The sequence below is a fragment of the Neofelis nebulosa genome, chromosome 5, assembly GCF_028018385.1.
Source record: "Neofelis nebulosa isolate mNeoNeb1 chromosome 5, mNeoNeb1.pri, whole genome shotgun sequence".
NCBI lineage: Eukaryota > Metazoa > Chordata > Mammalia > Carnivora > Felidae > Neofelis > Neofelis nebulosa.
In genome coordinates, this window is record NC_080786.1 from 77011530 (window position 1) to 77031340 (window position 19811).

The 19811-nt window shown below is 39.9% G+C and overlaps 1 protein-coding gene across 1 annotated transcript in view; it reads right to left on the bottom strand.

Annotated features, from left to right (window-relative positions):
* The window catches only part of EHHADH (enoyl-CoA hydratase and 3-hydroxyacyl CoA dehydrogenase), a 47053-nt gene extending 27242 nt beyond the window's left edge, over positions 1-19811 (bottom strand). The window contains exons 1-4 of the mRNA XM_058730719.1: positions 19648-19811; positions 13815-13918; positions 8481-8653; positions 2848-2959 (exon numbers count right to left, since the gene is read on the bottom strand). Coding sequence (XP_058586702.1) covers positions 2848-2959; positions 8481-8653; positions 13815-13918; positions 19648-19721 — 463 coding nt within the window. The 5' untranslated portion in view covers positions 19722-19811. The remainder of the gene's footprint in view (positions 1-2847; positions 2960-8480; positions 8654-13814; positions 13919-19647) is intronic.

Below are 19811 nucleotides of genomic sequence, written 5' to 3' on the forward strand. Positions count from 1 at the left end.
ATAGCTACTGTATTAGTTTCTTATGCAAATTCCCACAAACAGAGCAGCTTAAAACAACATACATTTATTATCTTAGTTTAGGATATCAGAAGTCTAAAATAGGTCGGCAAAATTGTGTTCTCTCTGGAGGCTCTAAGGGAGAATCTGTTGCATCGTCTTTGCCCGCCTCTAGAGGCTGCCTGCGTTGCTCAGCTTGTGGCCACTTCCTCCATCTTCAGAGCCAGCTGGTAGCATCTTGTCTCCTCTCTAACCTCCTGCCCTCCTCTTCTAAGTACCCTTGTGATGAACTGGACCAACCTGGAAAATCCAAAGTAATCTACCATCTTAAGATCCTTAATTTAATCACACCTGCAAAGTCACTTTTGAATGTGAGGCATCATATTCACAAGTCCTGGGGATTAGGACACAGACAACTTTGGTGGGGTGGGAGGCATTATTCTGCCTACCACAGTTACCATTTATAAAATGTCTTCTATGTGTCAGGTACTGTACCAGAAGCATGTTATGTCATTTCATTATTCCTCAAGGCAACCATGTAGTTGTTTTCTGTTGAGAAAATGGAGTCTGAGAGGAGATCAGAAGACCTCTCTCCTAAACTCCAGGCCAGTCTGTCCAACTGTCTACTTGGCGTCTCCACTTGGATGTCTAACAGACCTCTCAAACGTAACATGCCCCCAGCTAAGCGCTTGTGATTCCTCCCTATATCCTACTCTTCCAGTAGCAATCTCCATCTCAAAAATGGCACCATCTTTCCAGCTGCGCAGGTCATTAGAATCATCCTTCGCTCTGCTCTTCCTTGCACATTTCACTTTTTTGATAAATCACAAAATCCTGCTGGCTCTACCCTCATAATATATGCTGAATTTGACCATGATTCACCATTTACATTGTTACCGCTCAGGTCCCAGCTCTCATCATCTGTCCCTTGGATGACTGTAGCAGGTTTCTAATCAGCCTTCCTGTGTCTGCCTTACCTCTAATTAATGTATTTTCAACAGCCAGGGTGATCCTTTAAAAAACAAATGAGAGCATGTGACTCTGCTCAGAACACTCCAATGCCTTTCTACCTCATTTGAGAAGAAAAGCCAAAGGTCTTTGTATTCTCTTCAAAGCCTTACACGATGTGACTTCATCCCCTACTTCTCTTTCCCTTCCTCACTTCACTCCAGCTGTATCTACCTTCTCGCTTTTCTTTGAAACTTCCAACCTTTGCATCTGCTATTTATCCATGTGGAATGCATTTCTCCAGATATTGGCATAATAAGCCTCCTCATCTCTTTCAGGTCTTTACTCAGATGTCATTTAGTAGGAAAGCGTTTTTAATCCCTCCATCCCTAACATTTTATATTAAAATATTACCTACCCCTCCATCTCTAACATTTTATATTCCCACTTTGTTTTGTTTTCTCCTTAGCACTTATCTCCTTCTAACTTACTATGTCTATACACAGTAATATGTAACTTACATATATATCTAACTTACTATGTATGTATATACATATTCTATACATATATATATACATATATATACATAATAGATAGGCATATGTGTGAGTATAAAGTTGAAGTAACTAGCCTCCAAAATGGCTCCGTGAGTTTCACCTCTTGGTGTTCAAGCCCCCTCCCATGTTGAATAGGGAAGACCTGTATAAATAATTTCATATATATATATAAAAATACATAATCAGAAAAGATGGTGCATAACTCCAAAGCTAGGTCCTAAAAGATATCGCAGCTATTGCCTTGCTGTCTCTTGGATCTCTCAGTCCAGAGGTAGTCAGCTTCCATATTGTGAAGACACTCAGGCAGCTTTAGGGAGAGGTCTATGTGGAGAAGAAATGCCAACAGTCAGCACCAACTAGCCATCCATGTGAGGAAGCTATCTTGGAAGTAGATCCTTCAGCCCCACTCAAGTTTTCAGACAACTACAGCTCTAATCAATGTCTTGATTACAACTTCATGAGAAACCCTGAGCTTAGAGTCCAACTAAGCTGGTGCCAAATTCCCGACCCACAGAAATATAGAGAGAAGAAACACTGTCAATCAAAACATGACTCTTTCTTCCAACCTTACTTCAACTGGATATCTCTTTATAAGTCTTACAGGATTTCGTAAATCCAGGATCTCTAAATGTTTTCTATTGTTGCATTGTTCACTTTCCCTATGGAAAGAGAACTTTCATTTGTAGCTAACATCTTAATACTTGGGAAATGAAAAATTCAGTCATTTCCACACTATAACTTCAAACCTTTCCATGACAATTCTGGTGTTAATTCTCATGTACATTATCATTTCTAAATTGAGTCTGCATATAATACACCCTATGTGAATACAAGTGTTTATGCATGGACACGTGAGCTATAATAAAATCTTACTTATAATTAGTGCTCTGTAAACACTTTCATTTAGAAGGCACATGGGGTGCCTGGGTGGCTCGGCTGGTTAAGCGACCAAGTTCAGCTCAGGTCATGATCTTGTGGTTTGTGGGTTTGAGCCCACGACGGGCTCTGTGCTGACAGCTCAGAGCCTGGAGCCTGCTTCAGATGCTGCGTCTCCCTCTCTCTCTGCCCCTCCCCCACTCATGCTCTGTCTCTGTCTCTCAAAAATGAATAAACATTAAAGAAATTTTTTGGGGGAGGCACTTACATGTGATCTTCATGGTAATGTCTGAAAAGCTCTCAGGGAAAGTACTCCTTCCATTTTACAGATGAGAAAATTGATAGTCAAAGAAATTAAAGTATCCTCTTAAGATTACTTGAGTGGGTAATGGTCAATCCAGAATTTCTCTAAATCTTAAATCAGTTCCTTGCATTGCTCTAGACAGCTGTTGTCAGGGTTTGTACTGACCTGAGGTAATTAAATCAAGTGCAGCAGGAACTCCAATGAGTCTGGGGAGAAGCTGGGTTCCTCTTGCACCAGGAAGGAGTCCTAGTCTGACTTCTGGGAAGCCAATTTGAGCCTATTAAAGTTTGAAGGCATAAAGGTCATTAGAATGAGACCGCATGTAGAGTAAAGGGGAGGATTCCTCTGGATTTCCCACACTTTCAAAAACACTGTTTCAGGAGTTTCTGCAGAGCAGTGCACACACACTCTCTCTTTTAAAATAAATACATAACAAAAAGCGAGAGTGCCTGGGTGGCTCAGTTGGTTAAGCGTCCGACTCTTGATTTTGGCTCAGGTCCTGATCTCAAGGTTCCTGAGATCAAGCCCTGCATCCGGCTCTGCCCTGACAGTGTGGAGCCTGCTTGGGATTCTCTCTCTCCCTCTCTCTGCCCCTCCCCCTACTCTCAAAATAAATAAGACACTTTAAATAAATTAAAAAGTGTTTAATGTTTATTCATTTTTGAGAAAAAGAGAGAAAGACAAAGCACTAGTGGGGGAGGGGCAGGCTCCAGGCTCTGAGCCATCAGCATAGAGCCTCAACCATTGAAATCATGGCCTGAGCAGAAGTCAGACGCTTAACTGACTGAGCCACCCAGGCACCCTGACACTTTAAATAAATTAAAAAAAAAAAAGTTTTTACAGGGCAAATTAGTGCACACCCCCTATTTAGGTTAACAACATAAACAGAGCTGTGCTGTCCCTAAGTCTTCATGTTGAAATACATCTCTAACTTCTTACATATTTTTTTCTCTGACTCCATTGTGATGTTTCAGCCAACAAAAGTTATATTGTCCAGAAACAGCTTTATGGAGCCCTAAAAGAGCCAGGAAGCCGAGAAATTAAAAGGAAAACTCACAGAATAGGAGAGAATATTTGCTAATCATGTATGTAGAATATATAAAGAACTTTTTACAATTCAGTAATAAAAAGACAATCCAATTAAAAATGGGCAAAGGAGGGGCGCCTGGGTGGCTTAGTTGGTTAAGCCTCCGACTTCAGCTCAGGTCATGATTTCACAGCTCGTGGGTTTGAGCCCTGCATTGGGCTCTGTGCTGACAGCTCAGAGCCTGGAGCCTGCTTCGGATTCCGGGTATCCCTCACTCTCTGCTCCTCCCCCACTCAATCTCAATCTCTCTCTCTCTCTCTCTCTCTCAAAAGTAAATAAAAAACATTTAAAAAATTGGCAAAGGATCTGAATAGACATTTCTCTAAAGAAGAGATACAAAATAGCCAATAAGCACATGAAGAGATGTTCAATATCATTAGCCCATCAGGAAAATGCAAATCAAAACCACAAGATACTATTTCACATCCAATAGGATGACTATAATAAACACACACACACACACACACAACACACACAATGTTACACAAATTTTCCTAGCATCATTGTTCGTAAAAGCCAAGAAAATAGAAACAATTCACATGTTCATCAACTGATGAATGGATAAAGAAAATGTGGTATATCCATACAAGGAAATATTATTTGGCCATAGAAAGGAATGAAGTACTGACAAGCTACAACATGGGTGAATGATGACAACATTATGTTAAGTGATAAAAGCCAGTCATAAAAGACAACATGTTGTATGATTCTGTGTATATGAAATGTCTAGAATAGGCAAACCCATAGAGACAGAGAGTAGATTAGTGGTTGCCTAGGACTGGGGGAGAGGGGAGATGGTGGGTTACTCCTAAAGGGTATGAATTTTCTTTTTGGTATAATAAATGTTCTAAAATCCACTGTGGTAAGGGTTACACAGCCCTGTGAATATGCTAATATACCATTCAGTTGTACACTTTATTTTCATTTTTTTAAGTAGGCTCCACGTCCAGCGTGAAGCCCAGTGCAGGGCTTGAACTCACAACCCCGAGATCAAGACCAATCAAGAGTCAGATAACCATCTGAGCCACCCAGGCACCCCTCAATTGTACATTTTATTTTTAAATGTTTTTTTTAATTTTTAAAAATGTTTATTTTTGAGAGAGAGACAGCAAAGGCAGGGGAGGGACAAAGAGAGATGGAGACACAGAATCAGAAACAGGCTCCAGGCTCTGAGCTGTCAGCACAGAGCCTACCGTGGGGCTCGAACCCACCAACTGCGAAATCGTGACCTGAGCTGAAGTTGGATGCTCAACTGACTGAGTCACCCAGGTGCCCCTTAAATGTTTTTTTTTGGTTATTTATTTATTTATTTTTGAGAGAGAGGGAGCATGAGCAGGGGAGGGGCAGACAGAGTGAGGGAGACAGAGAATCCAAAGCAGGCTCTGAGCTGTCAGTGCTGATCCTGATGCAGGGCTTGAACCCAGGAACAATGAGATCATGACCAGAGCCAAAGTCAGACACTTAACTGACTGAGCCAGCCAGGCATCCTCAATTGTACACTTTAAATGAATGTATTATATGGTTTTTGAGTTATATCTCAATAAAGCTCTTACAGAAAAAAAATTAGACAGCAACCTCAGTCCAGGCAAGAGAATGAGTTCAAGCCCTTTGCCACATGCCTCTCTTGGCTACTTAAAAGTGGCTAAAGTTCTGTTAGTTTTGTTACAGGTACAGGATGGGAGGAGGAAGGTGCTTTAATGCAGACTGTCATTTACCCACATTGTGATTCCAAGAGCTCCAGAATACCTGGAATATTTAAGAGTTTCTCACACAAGGCATTCCTAACAGTCAGTCAAGAATTTTTCCACCACTGTTCATCCCCATCCCCTGACTTATCATTGCTTATAACTTACATCTACACTCAGTGTGCAGAAGGCATGGTAAGAGGGACACAGAAAAAGGAGCACTTAGGATATATATCTTTATTCATAAACCCTTATAAAAATTAAAATGCTGGGGTGCCTGGGTGGCTCAGTTGACTGAGTGTCCAATTCTTGATTTCAGCTCATTTTATGATCTCAGGGTTCATGGGCTTGAGCCCCATGTCTGGCTCTGTGCTGACAATGCAGAGCCTGCTTGGGATTTTCTCTTTCCCTCTCTCTCTGCCCTCCCCTGCTCTCTCTCTCAAAATAAATAAATAAACATTAAAAAAATTTAATGCTACAAGGAAATGTTAAATAAATTATGGTATATCTATAAGACAAAATTATACAAAATTATAAGCCATTTAAAATGATATGTTTAAAGACTATTTACAATAAGATTAACAGCAGGTTTCTTGTCAGAAACCATGGAGACCAAAAGGCAGTAGGTTGACATATTCAAAGCACTAAAAGAAAAACATGTCAAACAAAAATTCTACATCCAGCAAAACTAGCTTTTGAAAATGAAAACAAGGGGCACCTGGGTGGGTTAGTTGGTTAAACATCCAACTCTAGATTTTGGCTCAGGTCATGATCTCATGGTTCATGGGTTCGAGGCCCATGTCAGGCTCCACACTCCCAATCCTGCTTGGGATTCTCTCTCTCCTTCTCTCTGCCCCTCCCCCATTCTCTCTCTCTCTCTCTCTCTCTCTCTCTCTCTCTCTCTTTCTCTCTCTCAAAGTAAATAAATAAACTTTAGAAAAATCAAAATGAAGGCAAATTAAAGCATTCTGAGGTAAAAACAAAAATTGGATTTGTTGCCAGCACATCTGCCCTACAAGAAATCCTTCACAGTGAAATGAAAGGACACTAGACAGGAACTCAAATCCATGTGAAGGAATAAAAAACAATGATAAAGGATCACTATTTAGGTAAATATAAAGGACAAATTAATATAAACTTTTCTGTATAATTCTTCTTTCCTATCTGATTTAAAAGACCCCTACATTAAGCAATAATAAAAAATCTATATGTTTTCACTCTTATGTAGATCCTGAGAAACTTAACAGAAGACCATGGGGGAGGGGGAGGGGGGGAAAACGTTACAGAGAGGGAAGGAGGCAAACCATAAGAGAATTTTAAAAACTGAGAATAAACTGAGGGTTGATGGGGGGGGGGAGGGGAAAGTGGGTGATGGGCATTGAGGAGGGCGCCTGTTGGGATGAGCACTAGGTGTTGTATGGAAACCAATTTGACAATAAATTTCATATTTAAAAAAAATGTGTTAATGGGCATACAAATGTGTAATGATACAATTTGTGACAATAACAGCATTAAAGTAGTGGGTAACGGAACCATATAGAAGCAAACTTTTTTGTATACTATTGAAATTAAGTTGGCATTAATCTGAACTAGATTGTTTTAAATTAAGACGTTAATTGTAATCACCAGGACTTTTGTTACCACCAGTAAGAAAATAACTCAAAAATACATAGTAAGAGAAGGAACAAGAAAATGAAAAGGGTAATAGAAAATATCTATTTAATACAAATGAAAGCATTAATGGAATAATTGAGAAACAAAAAAGATATAAGACAAAGGAAAAAAATAGCAAAATGGCAGAAGTAAGTACTTCCTTATTAGTAATTATGTTACATGTAAATAGATTAAACTCTCTAAAACAGATTGGCAGAATGCATAAACAAATAGGTTAAATATGATATTAGTATAAAAATGGAGTACAAATGAAATACAATATAATTCCAAAGGTAGGTGTTTTTGTGTGTGTGTGTGTGTGTGTGTGTGTGTGTGTTTAGTTCATTTATTTTGAGAGAGAGCACGTGGGAGAGGCAGAGAGAAGGGAGAGAGAGGATCCAACACTAACAGCATGGAGCCCTACTTGGGGCTTGATCCCACAGATGGAACCATGAGATCATGACCTGAATGAAAACCAAGAGTCAGACACTTAACCAACTGAGCCAACAAGGCGTCCCTGTAGGTGTTTTTTTTTAAAGACAGCAAAGAAAAATAAATTTTAAAAAAGCTATAAGAAAAATGTATTACATAGGAAGAAGACCAAAAGAAAATAAAATATAATATTAATAGTGGTTGTTTCTGAACTGTGAGTTTATGGGGATTTTAGTTTACATCTTTATACCTTCCTGTATTTTTTAGTCTATCACAATGATCAACGTTATCTTTATCACTAGAAAAATATGTTACTTACAAAATGTTACCATTCTGAGACTGGTATCACAGACCTCATCTACATACTTAATAGCCCAAATTAAATCTATTTCCAGAAACAAATGGATTTACAATTTTGTGCTATTTTCAAATAGGAAATTGTCTTCTAAGGTACTAATAATGACAGGGGACCACAAAACCAAAACCTTTGAGGAAATAAAAATTTAAATAAGTATGCAGACTCAGGGATGAGAGTCAAAATATTTTATACCTCATGCTGCATAAGCATGGCTCAGCGGAACATGACGTGGGTCATACTACTGGAGAAGAGTTGTGGGGGCCCTGTACCGACCCAGTAGTTCCCCTTTGGTTTGTGTTTTATGGGGAGACCCAAGGGCTAGGGCTAGGGAAGCAAAGGGACAGTCATGGGGCTCAGGGTAACAGCTATTTACTCATGGAATGGACATTTTTCAACATGTCAACAACTACTACCACTGTGCTGATGCATAGCAGCTGAAAAACCAGTGCTAAAAATACATAAGAGTTGTCAACCAGGAAGCTAGCCTTTCAAGATGATCACCACTGAGGCTTATACAACATTTAGACATCGCCTTAAAGAAAAGCCCCCCACACCGAGCCCCATATGGAGCTTTAGCGGTTACCTCTGCATGGGCAATCCTATAGTGAGAGCCCAGGGCCAGCTCTAGTCCCCCTCCTAAAGCCATGCCTTGAATAGCTGCCACCACGGGCTTCTCATTTCTCTGTATTTCATCTACTACGTGTCCCAGTACAATGGCGGGCTTTCTAGGAGCAGTGAAGCCGTGGATATCAGCACCTAAGGACACAGACAAGGAAAAGGAGAGGTGGAGAGTCTTGGACTTTGTTATAGACAATAAGGTATCAGATAACTCTCAAGGAATTTCAGACCTTTTTGGGACCACAAAACATTTAATTCTTTGGCTGGACACACAGTGAAGGAAAAATAACCTGGAAAATGTAGAACATTACAAGAGAAAATCCTCAAACCTTGATCAGGAATCCTGTAATCTAAAATCTGTCTTCCATATGATAGGTAGTAACTCTATCTGTAAAAAATTAAAAGCCTCAGAGAAGGGGGAATAGAGATTCAGAAGTTGAACCAGCCCTCCCTCCCCTTCTTTTTTTTGTATAGTATTGCTCACCAACCTTATTATATGTTTGTTAAGAGCATAAATCATTACAACATAAAACCTCAGCAAAAAACACATACATATTTGTGAGTTATATGTTTTATGTTTTTGTAATAGATTGTTTTTATGATCAATAAAAGCAACATTTATTTCTTTTCCTAATTATAAAAATAACACATGCATTATAGAAAATTTGAAAAATACACAAAATAATAAAGAACATAAGGATCACCCCAAAATCACCACACAGAGATAACAGTGTAATATTTTTGTGAATTCTTAATTGTTTCCCAATGCATATATGTAAATGGCTTTGTGACCTTCAGTAAGTTATGCAACTTTTTTATCATAACACCTATCTTCAGTGACTTAGGAGAGAATTAAATGAAAGTTTGCTATCATATATATTTAACATTATTGAAAGCATTCTATAACATCATTCTTCATATTTTCCTTTTTTCACATAACATTATACTGAACTCTTCCCCATAGAATTATCTGTTCTTTGAAAACATTAAGCTTGGCAAGAGTTAAAAAGTTAAAGTAATTCTTTCAGATCAACCTATTTAACTTTTCATTTCTACCTGTACCTTACCCAGCATCAATCCAAGATTATGATTTTTTTGCTCACCGATCCATCATACTCACACTCGCATCTAGTGTTATTAGTTATTATTTCTATTCCTTTTTGGCTCAAGAAAAACCAGATATCTCAGGCCTATCAATCCTGTAAGTTTAGATTTAAATGATTTTTCATGTCATAATAGCAATTAGTGCGTATTGGATAAATACTTTACATCAGGCACCGTGCTAAGTAGTTTCATATACTCTCTTATTTGATTTTCTTAATACGTAGGTTAAGTAGTATAACAATCTCCATTTCACAGGTCAGGAAGCTAAGGCTCTGAGATGTTAAGTGACTAGTTCAAACATATGACCAGTTAATTACTGGTAGAATAAGGATTTGAACTCAGTTTAACTACAGAGCCCACATTCTTAAACGTTATTACTACATTTTTCTACTTGCAGCATAAGGTTAGTACTAGTATCCCAATTTTACAGAAACCAAGGCACAAACAAGAGTACAGTGATTTCACTTTTTAACTGTTTATTTCTGGCATATAGAAATGCAATAAAGTTTTGGATATTGATTTTATATCTAGCAAAATTACTAAGTTATTAATTATAATACCTTTCTAATAGATTATTTTGATTTTTCTGCAAACTCTATCATATCTTCTGGATAATGAAGTTTTGTTTCTTCCTTTCCAATCCCAATACCTTTCATTTGTCTCTCTAGCCTTACTGGACTGGCCAGGGCCTAAAACACAATGTCAAACAGAAATGGGGAGAGTAGCTAGCCTCGTCTTGCTCCTATCTCAGAAGGAAAGCTTTGTTTTGTTTTGTTTTGATTTTTTCATTTTTAAGTAATCTTTATACCCAACGTGGGGCTTGAGCACAAAACCCCAAGATCAAGAGTCTCATGCTCTACTGATTGAGCCAGCCAGGTGCCCCAGGAAGGCTTTCAACTTACCATTTTATCTGATGTTTTCTATAGGTTTTCAAAAATGGATTAAGACATTTTCTTTCTATACCTAGTTTACTAAAAATTTTTATTTTTAAAATTTTTTTTTTTTTTTCAACGTTTATTTATTTTTGGGACAGAGAGAGACAGAGCATGAACGGGGGAGGGACAGAGAGAGAGGGAGACACAGAATCGGAAACAGGCTCCAGGCTCCGAGCCATCAGCCCAGAGCCCGACGCGGGGCTCGAACTCACGGACCGCGAGATCGTGACCTGGCTGAAGTCGGACGCTTAACCGACTGCGCCACCCAGGCGCCCCTAAAAATTTTTATTTTTAATGCATGTCAAATGATATCAAATGTTTTTTCTGCAGTTCTTAAAAAATTCATATGATTTTTCTCTTTTAATCTTTTAATAGAATGAACTACATTAATCTTATAATGTTCAACCAATCTGGAATTTCCGGGAGAAATGTGATACCTTCCACTTTTTATATATTGTTAGATTCAATTTTATGATATATTATTTAAGATTTTTATACTTATGTTTATGAATGAAGCTTGCCTTTCATTTTGCTTTCCTTTCATTGCAAATTTCATTTGTAAATTTTGCTTTTTCATACTGGCCTTGATAGGTGTTGGTATCAAGATTATGCTAGCGTCATGAAATGAGTTAGAAAGAGTACTGGATTGAATGGTGCCCACGCAGAATCTGTGAAACTTACCTTATTTGGAAATAGGGTCTTTGCAGATATAACTGAGTAAAGATGAGGTCATACTGGATTTGGGTGGGTCTATATAAGATCAGGGAAATCTGGACGCAGGCGAGAAGGCCATGGAAAGAGACAGGAGTGATAAAGCAATAAGCCAAGGAACACCAAGGATTGGCTGCAACCACAGAAGCTAGAGGAGGCAAGCAAAGAGTCTTCCCTAGAGCCTCTGGAGTAAGAATGACCATACAGATACCTTGAGTTTGAACTTCTACCCTCCACAAGTCATCGGTTATGGCAGCCCAAGGAAACTAATATGGGAAGTGTTCCCTCTTCTTTTATTCCCTAAAACATTATGTGAAACATATGTGAACATTATGTGAACATATATGAAATTCAAATAATATTTTCCTTGACTTTCCAGTTAGAGCTTGCCAATAAAGTCATTTGGGGCTGGAATTTACTCTGTGAGATTTTTGATTACTGATTCGATTTCTTTAATGGTTTTTTATTTCCACTTGAGTCATATTGGGAAGCCATAATATTTTCATTATCTTTTTTAATGGCTACAGTATCTGCAGTGATATCCCATTTGCCATTCCCTATATACATTGTGCCTTCCCTTTTTCTCTTGATCAATCTCTCCAGACGTTTGTAGATTTCATTAGTCTTTCAAAGAACTAACTTTTGACAGTCTTGAATCACATTTGTTTCTATCACATTAATTTCTCCTCTTCATTATTCCCTTTCTTCTACTTCATTGGGTCTAGTAGTTCATTGGTTAGCTCCTTGATATAGATGCTTAACTCGTTATGTTTCAGTCTGTTTTCTTTTCTGATAAATACCTTTAAGGTTATAAATCTCCTGTTAAGTTTTGCGTTAGCTGTATCCTTCAGTTATATATGTTGCAATTTCACTATCATTCAGTTCTAAATATTTTCGAAATTCTATTATGATTTCACTTTGACTCAGGGATTATTAAGAAATGAATTTAATTTCTAAACATATGAGTATTTTTAGTTATATTTTTGTTATTGATTTCTAGTTTAATTGCATTGCTGTCAGAGAACATATTCTAAGTAAAATTTATTAAGACAAGTTCTTGTGGTCCAGTATCTGGTCAAATCTGTAAATGTTGCAAATTTGAGAAGAATGTATATTTTCCAATTGTTCTATGTAAACCCATTAAGTCTAACCACCTCTAATGCTTTTCTAGGAGAATTTTTTTTTTTTCTATCCCTGAGTTCTAACTACATTCTCCCTTTTCTACCTTCTTTCTTACAAAGAAATATTGAGTTTTCCATAATTGGGATCCCTCTCTCCATGGTGCAAAGTCACTATCTTGGGCTTCTGACCTGAAGTTTCAAAACAACAAGTAAGCCATTTCATAACTGATTAATGTTTGGCACATTATTTTAATCTCTCTCAGGCTGATCCTTATCATCTGTAAATGGAGATTGTAGAATTTACTGATTAAAGTATGTGTAAAAATACTACTGTTTTCATTATTAATAAATAAATAACCCATATAGTACTGGCACATAGCAGGCAAGATAAATGGTAATTTTATAATGATTATCATTTTTACATTTCTTTACTGTCATGATTCCAATATCTATTTCTTCTCAGGCTGCAATTAACATACATTAAATTCCATTGGCTACAGTAACATTACACAGGCCTTCATATAGGACAAAAGGCATAATATATTCATTTGGGAAAAGAAGAAAAGCTACTACAAATACCACTGAATCACCATTTCAGATTCTTTTGCCATATGTTTTCAGTATTTTTGCATCTTCATAGAATAACCCAATAAAGAGAGTCATGGTCACTGAGATGGGTGACTATTAGAAGAAAAATGAACTCAGGGGTGCCTGGGTGGCTCAGCCAGTTAAGTGTCTGACTTCGGCTCAGGTCATGATCTCGTGGTTTGTGGTTTCAAGCCCCACATCAGGCTCTGTGCTGACAGCTCAGAGCCTGGAGCCTGCTTCAGATTCTGTGTCTCCCTCTCTCTCTTTTCCACCCCTGCTCGTGCTCTGTCTCTTTCTGTCTCAAAAATAAATACACGTTAAAAAAATTTTTTTAAAGAAGAAAAATGAATTCAATTTCAAGTCTCTGTCAGAAAGAAATAAAAAATAACATTTATTGAACATCTTCTGGTGCAGGCACTGCACTAGGGACTTTCAGATATATCTCATGTAACCTCACAAAAACCTATTAAGATAGATACTACTATCCACTTTCTAAACAGAGAAATTGAAGAGTTCAGGAGATTACAGGGATTCGTCCAAGCTCCCATAGGGTGGAGATATATGCAGAGCAGGTATGTACCAACAGGTGTATATTAGCAGGTATAACACCCATCAAGCCTGGGTGTCCTCCAAAGGCTCATCCAATACAAAAGAGAGCAAGGTCAAAGTCTTCTCTGGGTCTTTCTGTGACTCTTGTCTCTCTGCAATGTTTCCCATTCCCATTCAAGTCTCCCATATCCATTACCCACCCTACGGTATTACCCACAGGGACGGCTAAGGCAGCATTGGTCTCAGGCTGTGGATTCCAAAGATAATGAGAAAGAGTTAGAGACTGGTTACCTGCAGAGAATTTGCCATCTGCTCCACAAATCACAATGGCTTTTACTGTATGGTCTGTTACAGCTTTCTGCAGTCCCTCTTTTATTCCATGGAGTACAGATGTACTAAAAGAAAAAAAAAATTACACGAGGCATTAGAATTAAATTTATACTATCTCAGACTTTTTCCCTTTCCTAATAATGAAAACTGAAACACACATGCAATGTATAAAAACCCTAGTTACTCACTATTCAGTTTTCACTAATTTGATCAACTAATAATAAACATGTCAACTGTGAATTAAGCACTGGACTAAATAAATGAATAAGCTTTTTCTTGTTTTTATTTATTTATTTGAGAGGGAGCAAGCGAGTCAGGGAGGGACAGAGAGAATCCCAAGCAGACTCTGTACTGTCAGCGCAGAGCCCAATGTAGGGCTCAAACTCATGAACCATGAGATCGTGACCTGTGCTGAATTCAGATGCTTAATTGACTGAGGCGCCCAGGTGCTCCAAATGAATAAAAAAAATTATTTTAAAGTTTATTCATTTTTGGGACAGAGAGAGACAGAGCATGAATGGGGGAGGGTCAGAGAGAGAAAGAGACACAGAATCTGAAACAGGCTCCACGCTCCGAGCTGTCAGCACAGAGCCTGACGCGGGGCTCGAACTCACAGACTGCGAGATCATGACCTGAGCCAAAGTCAGATACTCAACCGACTGAGCCACCCAGGCGCCCCTAAAATTTTTAAAAAATAGTATTTTCCTACAGTTTGCTGTAACTTTGGCCACTTAGAAGCAGCACTAATCAATTTAAAAATATCATTGTACATCTTCTATGTATACTGAAAGGAGCTTATGACATCCTAGGAAACGACAAAATGTCACACTAAGATGAGTGCTGTAATGAAAATACAAATAAAGTGATGTGGACATTCACAGTGAGAAGAAATTACTTTCAATTTGTCATATTGGCAAAATATAAGAAAACTGCAATAGTCTAAAAGAAACAACCCAAGAGATGTGTCAGGGGCTTCAAATTACCCCAAATACCCAACCTTCCCCACTTCCTTCAAAATATTAAGCATCTAGTTTTTAGCTTGGATACATGACTGCCCAAAATAAAGGTTGCATTTTCCAGCTTGTTATGCAGTAAAGTCAGCCTAAGGCATTAAGTTGTGGTCAGTAGGATGGAAGCAGATTTGGTATATCCAACTTTGGGAAGAGTTCTTAAAGGATTGGGTATGCTTTTCTCTTTTCCCTTTCTGGCAGGAATGGGGATGTGATGGCTAGATCATAAGCAGCCATAATGGACCAAGAGGTGGAAGACCTGAAATGAGGATGGCAGAGCAAAAGATAAACAGAATTGGGAACCCTGATGATTGTGGAACAATCATATCATTCTAAGACACTGCTATGAAAGAAATCAACCTTATTTTGTTTAATCCACTACTCTTTTGAGTTTTCTGTCACTGACAGCCAAAGCTAGAACTAACTAATTTAGGAGGCAGAGGCAAGATCTGGGAAAAAAAGGGCACGCAGTAGATTTTGCTAAGTTTCAGTTGATGAGGGAGTCATCTATAAAAGAGAGCTATAGTCAAGATGGAATGAGTCAGCCAAAGGCAAAAAGAGTTGAGTGTACGTCCTCTGGATGCACTCTCATTTAAGAAGTGGGAGAATTTTATTTTATTTTATTTTTTAATTTTTTTTTCAACGTTTTTAATTTATTTTTGGGACAGAGAGAGACAGAGCATGAACGGGGGAGGGGCAGAGAGAGAGGGAGACACAGAATCGGAAGCAGGCTCCAGGCTCCGAGCCATCAGCCCAGAGCCTGACGCGGGGCTCGAACTCACGGACTGCGAGATCGTGACCTGGCTGAAGTCGGACGCTTAACCGACTGCGCCACCCAGGCGCCCCAAGAAGTGGGAGAATTTTAAAGAGCAGCTGGGGAGAGAGGAGTCAACGTGGTGGAGAAGTAGGGGGACCCGAAGTTCCCTCACCCCTCAAACACAGCAGTATTGAGGCCAGAAGACATGGCATTCCAGGAATCCGGGCTACGGAGTGACAGAAACATCTCCAGGGGCCCACAGGGACAACATGGTGAGCCATAGGTGCATGATTACGAACTGGTAGAGATAAAATGGGTGGTGTAGGCGCGGAGGGGAGGGATCCCCTTCTGTGGAGAAAAGGAAGAGAAAGAGAGGCCGTGGAAGTGTAGGATTGTATTTGGACAACAGAAAAACCACAGATGAGGGAATGGAAAAAATGGAGAAAGAACCAGTTTCTAACCGTGGGGCTTTCTCTGCCCTGTTCCTGCACCTAGAGAGGAGGGGAGTCAGCCCCAGGCTAGGTAGCTAGCTCCCAGGAGCAGTGGGAGAGAGCAATCCTCTCCCTTGAATGCTGTGTGAAGAAGGCAAATAGCCATTCCAAGGACAAAAGACCCTGCAGGCGCCCACCAGCTAGAGGCCCTTTGTCGGCTGGGTGGGTGGTGACACTACCCCAGAACCGGCGCACCCAGTTCCTTTATGACATAAGGGTTTGAATCCCAGCCAAGCACCAGGGAGGTGCAGGAGACACTGGAACAGGACACAGTTGCCCACTCACACCCACGTGGCACTGTGAGGAGGGCCTAAACAGAGTGGTTTGGGACACCCAGTCCAGGAAGGAGAGACTGGGGTGTCGCCATTTTTCTCTCCATCACCAACAAGGTGGGGTTTCAGGGATCAGGGCCGGCAGTGGAGGCGGGACCTGCCTACACCAAACCACGCCCCTCCATGCCTAGTAACGTGGCCATCTGACAGAGCAAGATTGACACTGACCAACCAGACAGCCCCTCCAGACCAGCGCAGACACTAGTTCCAAGGCACTGTCAGATATTGGTCTAGGGGATTTACATTCTCTGATTTGATTCATGGTCAATTCTTATTTTCTGTGTATATGTAGATACATATTTTTTTCTTTTCTTCCTCTTATTTCTTCCTTTCTCTAGTCGGGTTATTCTGGCTGTTGGTTTGTTTAAACAGACATTTTTTTTTTTAATCTATACTTTTAACACCTCTTCTGTATCTCCTTTTTTATTTTCCTCTCTCTCTCTCTCTGGACTGGCCATATAGTTTCTCTGATTGTCTTCCTGGGCAATTTTTTTTCTTTTACTTTTCCCCGCCCTGTCATTTCTCTCCTTGTATAGGATAAGGCCTTTTTCACCACAACCCCCCCTTTTAAAATTTTTCTCCAGGGATACTTCAAGGAACAAATCATAGCACACGTGGTAGAAGTTCCAAACCACCACTACGAGTAGGGAGACAAAGCAACCAGAGTCTCAACAGAGAGCACAAAACACACTCCAAAAACACCTTCTGAATGGCCAGGCCCTGGACATAACAAGCTATTAAAACACATAAGGGACAGAAAACTAGCCAATATGACGAAACGGAAGAATTCTCCTCAAAAGAAATTCCAGGAAGAAATGACAGCCAGAGAACTGCTCAAAACAGTTATAAACAACGTAACTGAGAAAGAATTTAGAATAACGGTCGTAAGATTAATAACTGGGATTGAAAAGAGCATAGAAGAGAGCAGAGAATCTATTGCTGCAGAGATCAAGGAACTATGAAATAGTCACAGTGAATTAAGAAATGCTAAAAATGAGGTGCAAAATAAACTAGATGCAGTGACAGCAAGGATGGAGGCAGAGGGGAGATTAAGTGGAAAAGAAGATAAAATTATGGAAAATGATGAAGCTGACAAAAAGAGAGAGAAGAAAATATCCACATATATAACTTCAGAAGAAGACAGAAGAAAGGGCAGGAAAGTATCCCCAAGTAGAGAAAACTTGAGGAAGCTGAAATGAACCCCAGGCAGCAGGGCCTGCTGGAGGGCCTTGCAATGATGGCAGCCAACACATGTTCCAAGCCAGTTTATGACTTCCAGCATATGTAAACTTCACCACAACTTTATGAGGTAGATACAAATGTTTCTCTTACAAGAGGGGAAGGGGCAGGCTAACGACTAGAAACGTTTAAAATAGCTATGAGAAAATATTTCTAGTTATGGGTGTTAGACTGTGAAACGTTTCTCCCAAGTTCTTGATGGGCATGGTTTCCTCTTATGAGCAGAGGCTGAGGCAGAGTCCTAATATTTAGTAATTCTAACTAAAATACAGACAAGTTGGGGCACCTGGGTGGCTCAGTCGGTTAAGCGTCCGACTTCAGCTCCGGTCACGATCTCACACTCCGTGAGTTTGAGCCCTGCGTTGGGCTCTGGGCCGATGGCTCAGAGCCTGGAGCCTGCTTCTGATTCTGTGTCTCCTTCTCTCTGCCCCTCCCCCGTTCATGCTCTGTCTCTCTCTGTCTCAAAAATAAATAAACATTAAAAAAAAAAATTAAAATACAGACAAGTCCAAAATGGATATGTAATTATATTATGTTTTTCTTCATCAAAACCAAAATAAGTTATTTTGCTTTTTTTTCTGAGAATGGCAAGAAAGTGGACATATCATCCTTGTATGATTTTTATTGCTGCACTTTTTTTTGCATGACTAAATGCAATAACTCATCTGAAAAATAAAAATTATAATATTAATATGGTAAAATCAAATCTGATGACACCAAGATAAAAATTCAGGTAAAATTAGCAGGTCTCCTCAATCCAGTCTCTCTTTTGTTCCAGCAGTATGTGCTAAGAATGTTGACCAAAGGTCTTTCACCCTGTTTTATATATTCATTGTAAATTTTAATTTGGCTAATCCTACTCTCCGAGGATGGACGGCTCTATCCTGGGCTGATGGATCACTATCCTTTTTCCAAAGATATGGAAGACCAAACCTATCTAATAACCTCATTAATTAAAACAAAAACAACTAGCATTAATCTCAGTTTTGAAAGCAATGCCATAAGTGCATTGCACACGTAGGTGGGAGAATTTAAAATAGGCAAAGGTGGGGCGCCTGGGTGGCCCAGTTGGTTAAGCGTCCGACTTCAGCTCAGGTCATGATCTCGTGGTTCATGAGTTCAAGCCCCGCGTCAGGCATCTGTGCTGATGGCTCAGAGCCTGGAGCCTGTTTCAGATTCTGTGTCTCCCTCTCTCTCTGACCCTCCCCGGTTCATACTCTGTCTCTCTCTGTCTCAAAAATAAATAAACCTTAAAAAAATTTTTTTTAAAGAAAAAAAAAATAATAAAAGGGGCGAAGGTGCTCCATGAGGAAATCAAAGAAGATAAACTGCACAGTCTACTCCATAGGCTACTTAACTAGGCTTACTCCAAATGGATCCTCCACTATAGCACTAAAGCCTTTAAGTTTAGAACAAATCAGGAGAAAGAACTTTGCATTTCTGTCCAGGCCACAATTCACCTTTACTCACTGCCTTGGCATTAATAGGAAACTTTATTTTTTTTAAATGTGAAGCCACTTTATCATCAGATTTCTATATCTTATGAGTTACACTTTATTAGGGCAGCCTATATTCGAGATTGGGAAGTGAGAGGTCAAGGTCTAGCGGGCATTGTACCTTTAGAACAGAATGTACACATGAGAAGTCAAAGCTGCCAGCAAGTAGAAGAGCAGGAAACTGGCACGTATGGCCCGTGTTGGAGTCCAGCTCGCCCACTTAGAGGCCATCTGCCTGCCTCTGAGCCTCAGTTTCCTCACCAGTGAAACACCGGTAGGAGTTCGCTGCGAACGTTAACCAAGCTAACCTATAACCAAGCTAACCTATGCACAAGGCCCTGGCATACGCCGCGGTTGTCTGTGTTGGCGTCTCTCTGCTTTTAATCCAGCAGGGGAAAGTCAAAGCTTCGGAGCAGGCAGGCGGCGAAGGGCCCTCCGTGCCCGGGCTGGAGGCAACCCAGCCCGTTACCTGATGGCGTTGACCGGCGGGTTTCGAAGGCGGATCAGCGCCAGCCAGCTCCGCGGCCGCGTGTACTCGGCCATGTCTGCTCGGTCGCAGAGGTCGCTTGCGCCTCTCACCCCTGGGCACTGCCGCTTTTCCAGCCGCCGCGGAGCCGGCCCCTCGAGGAGGGG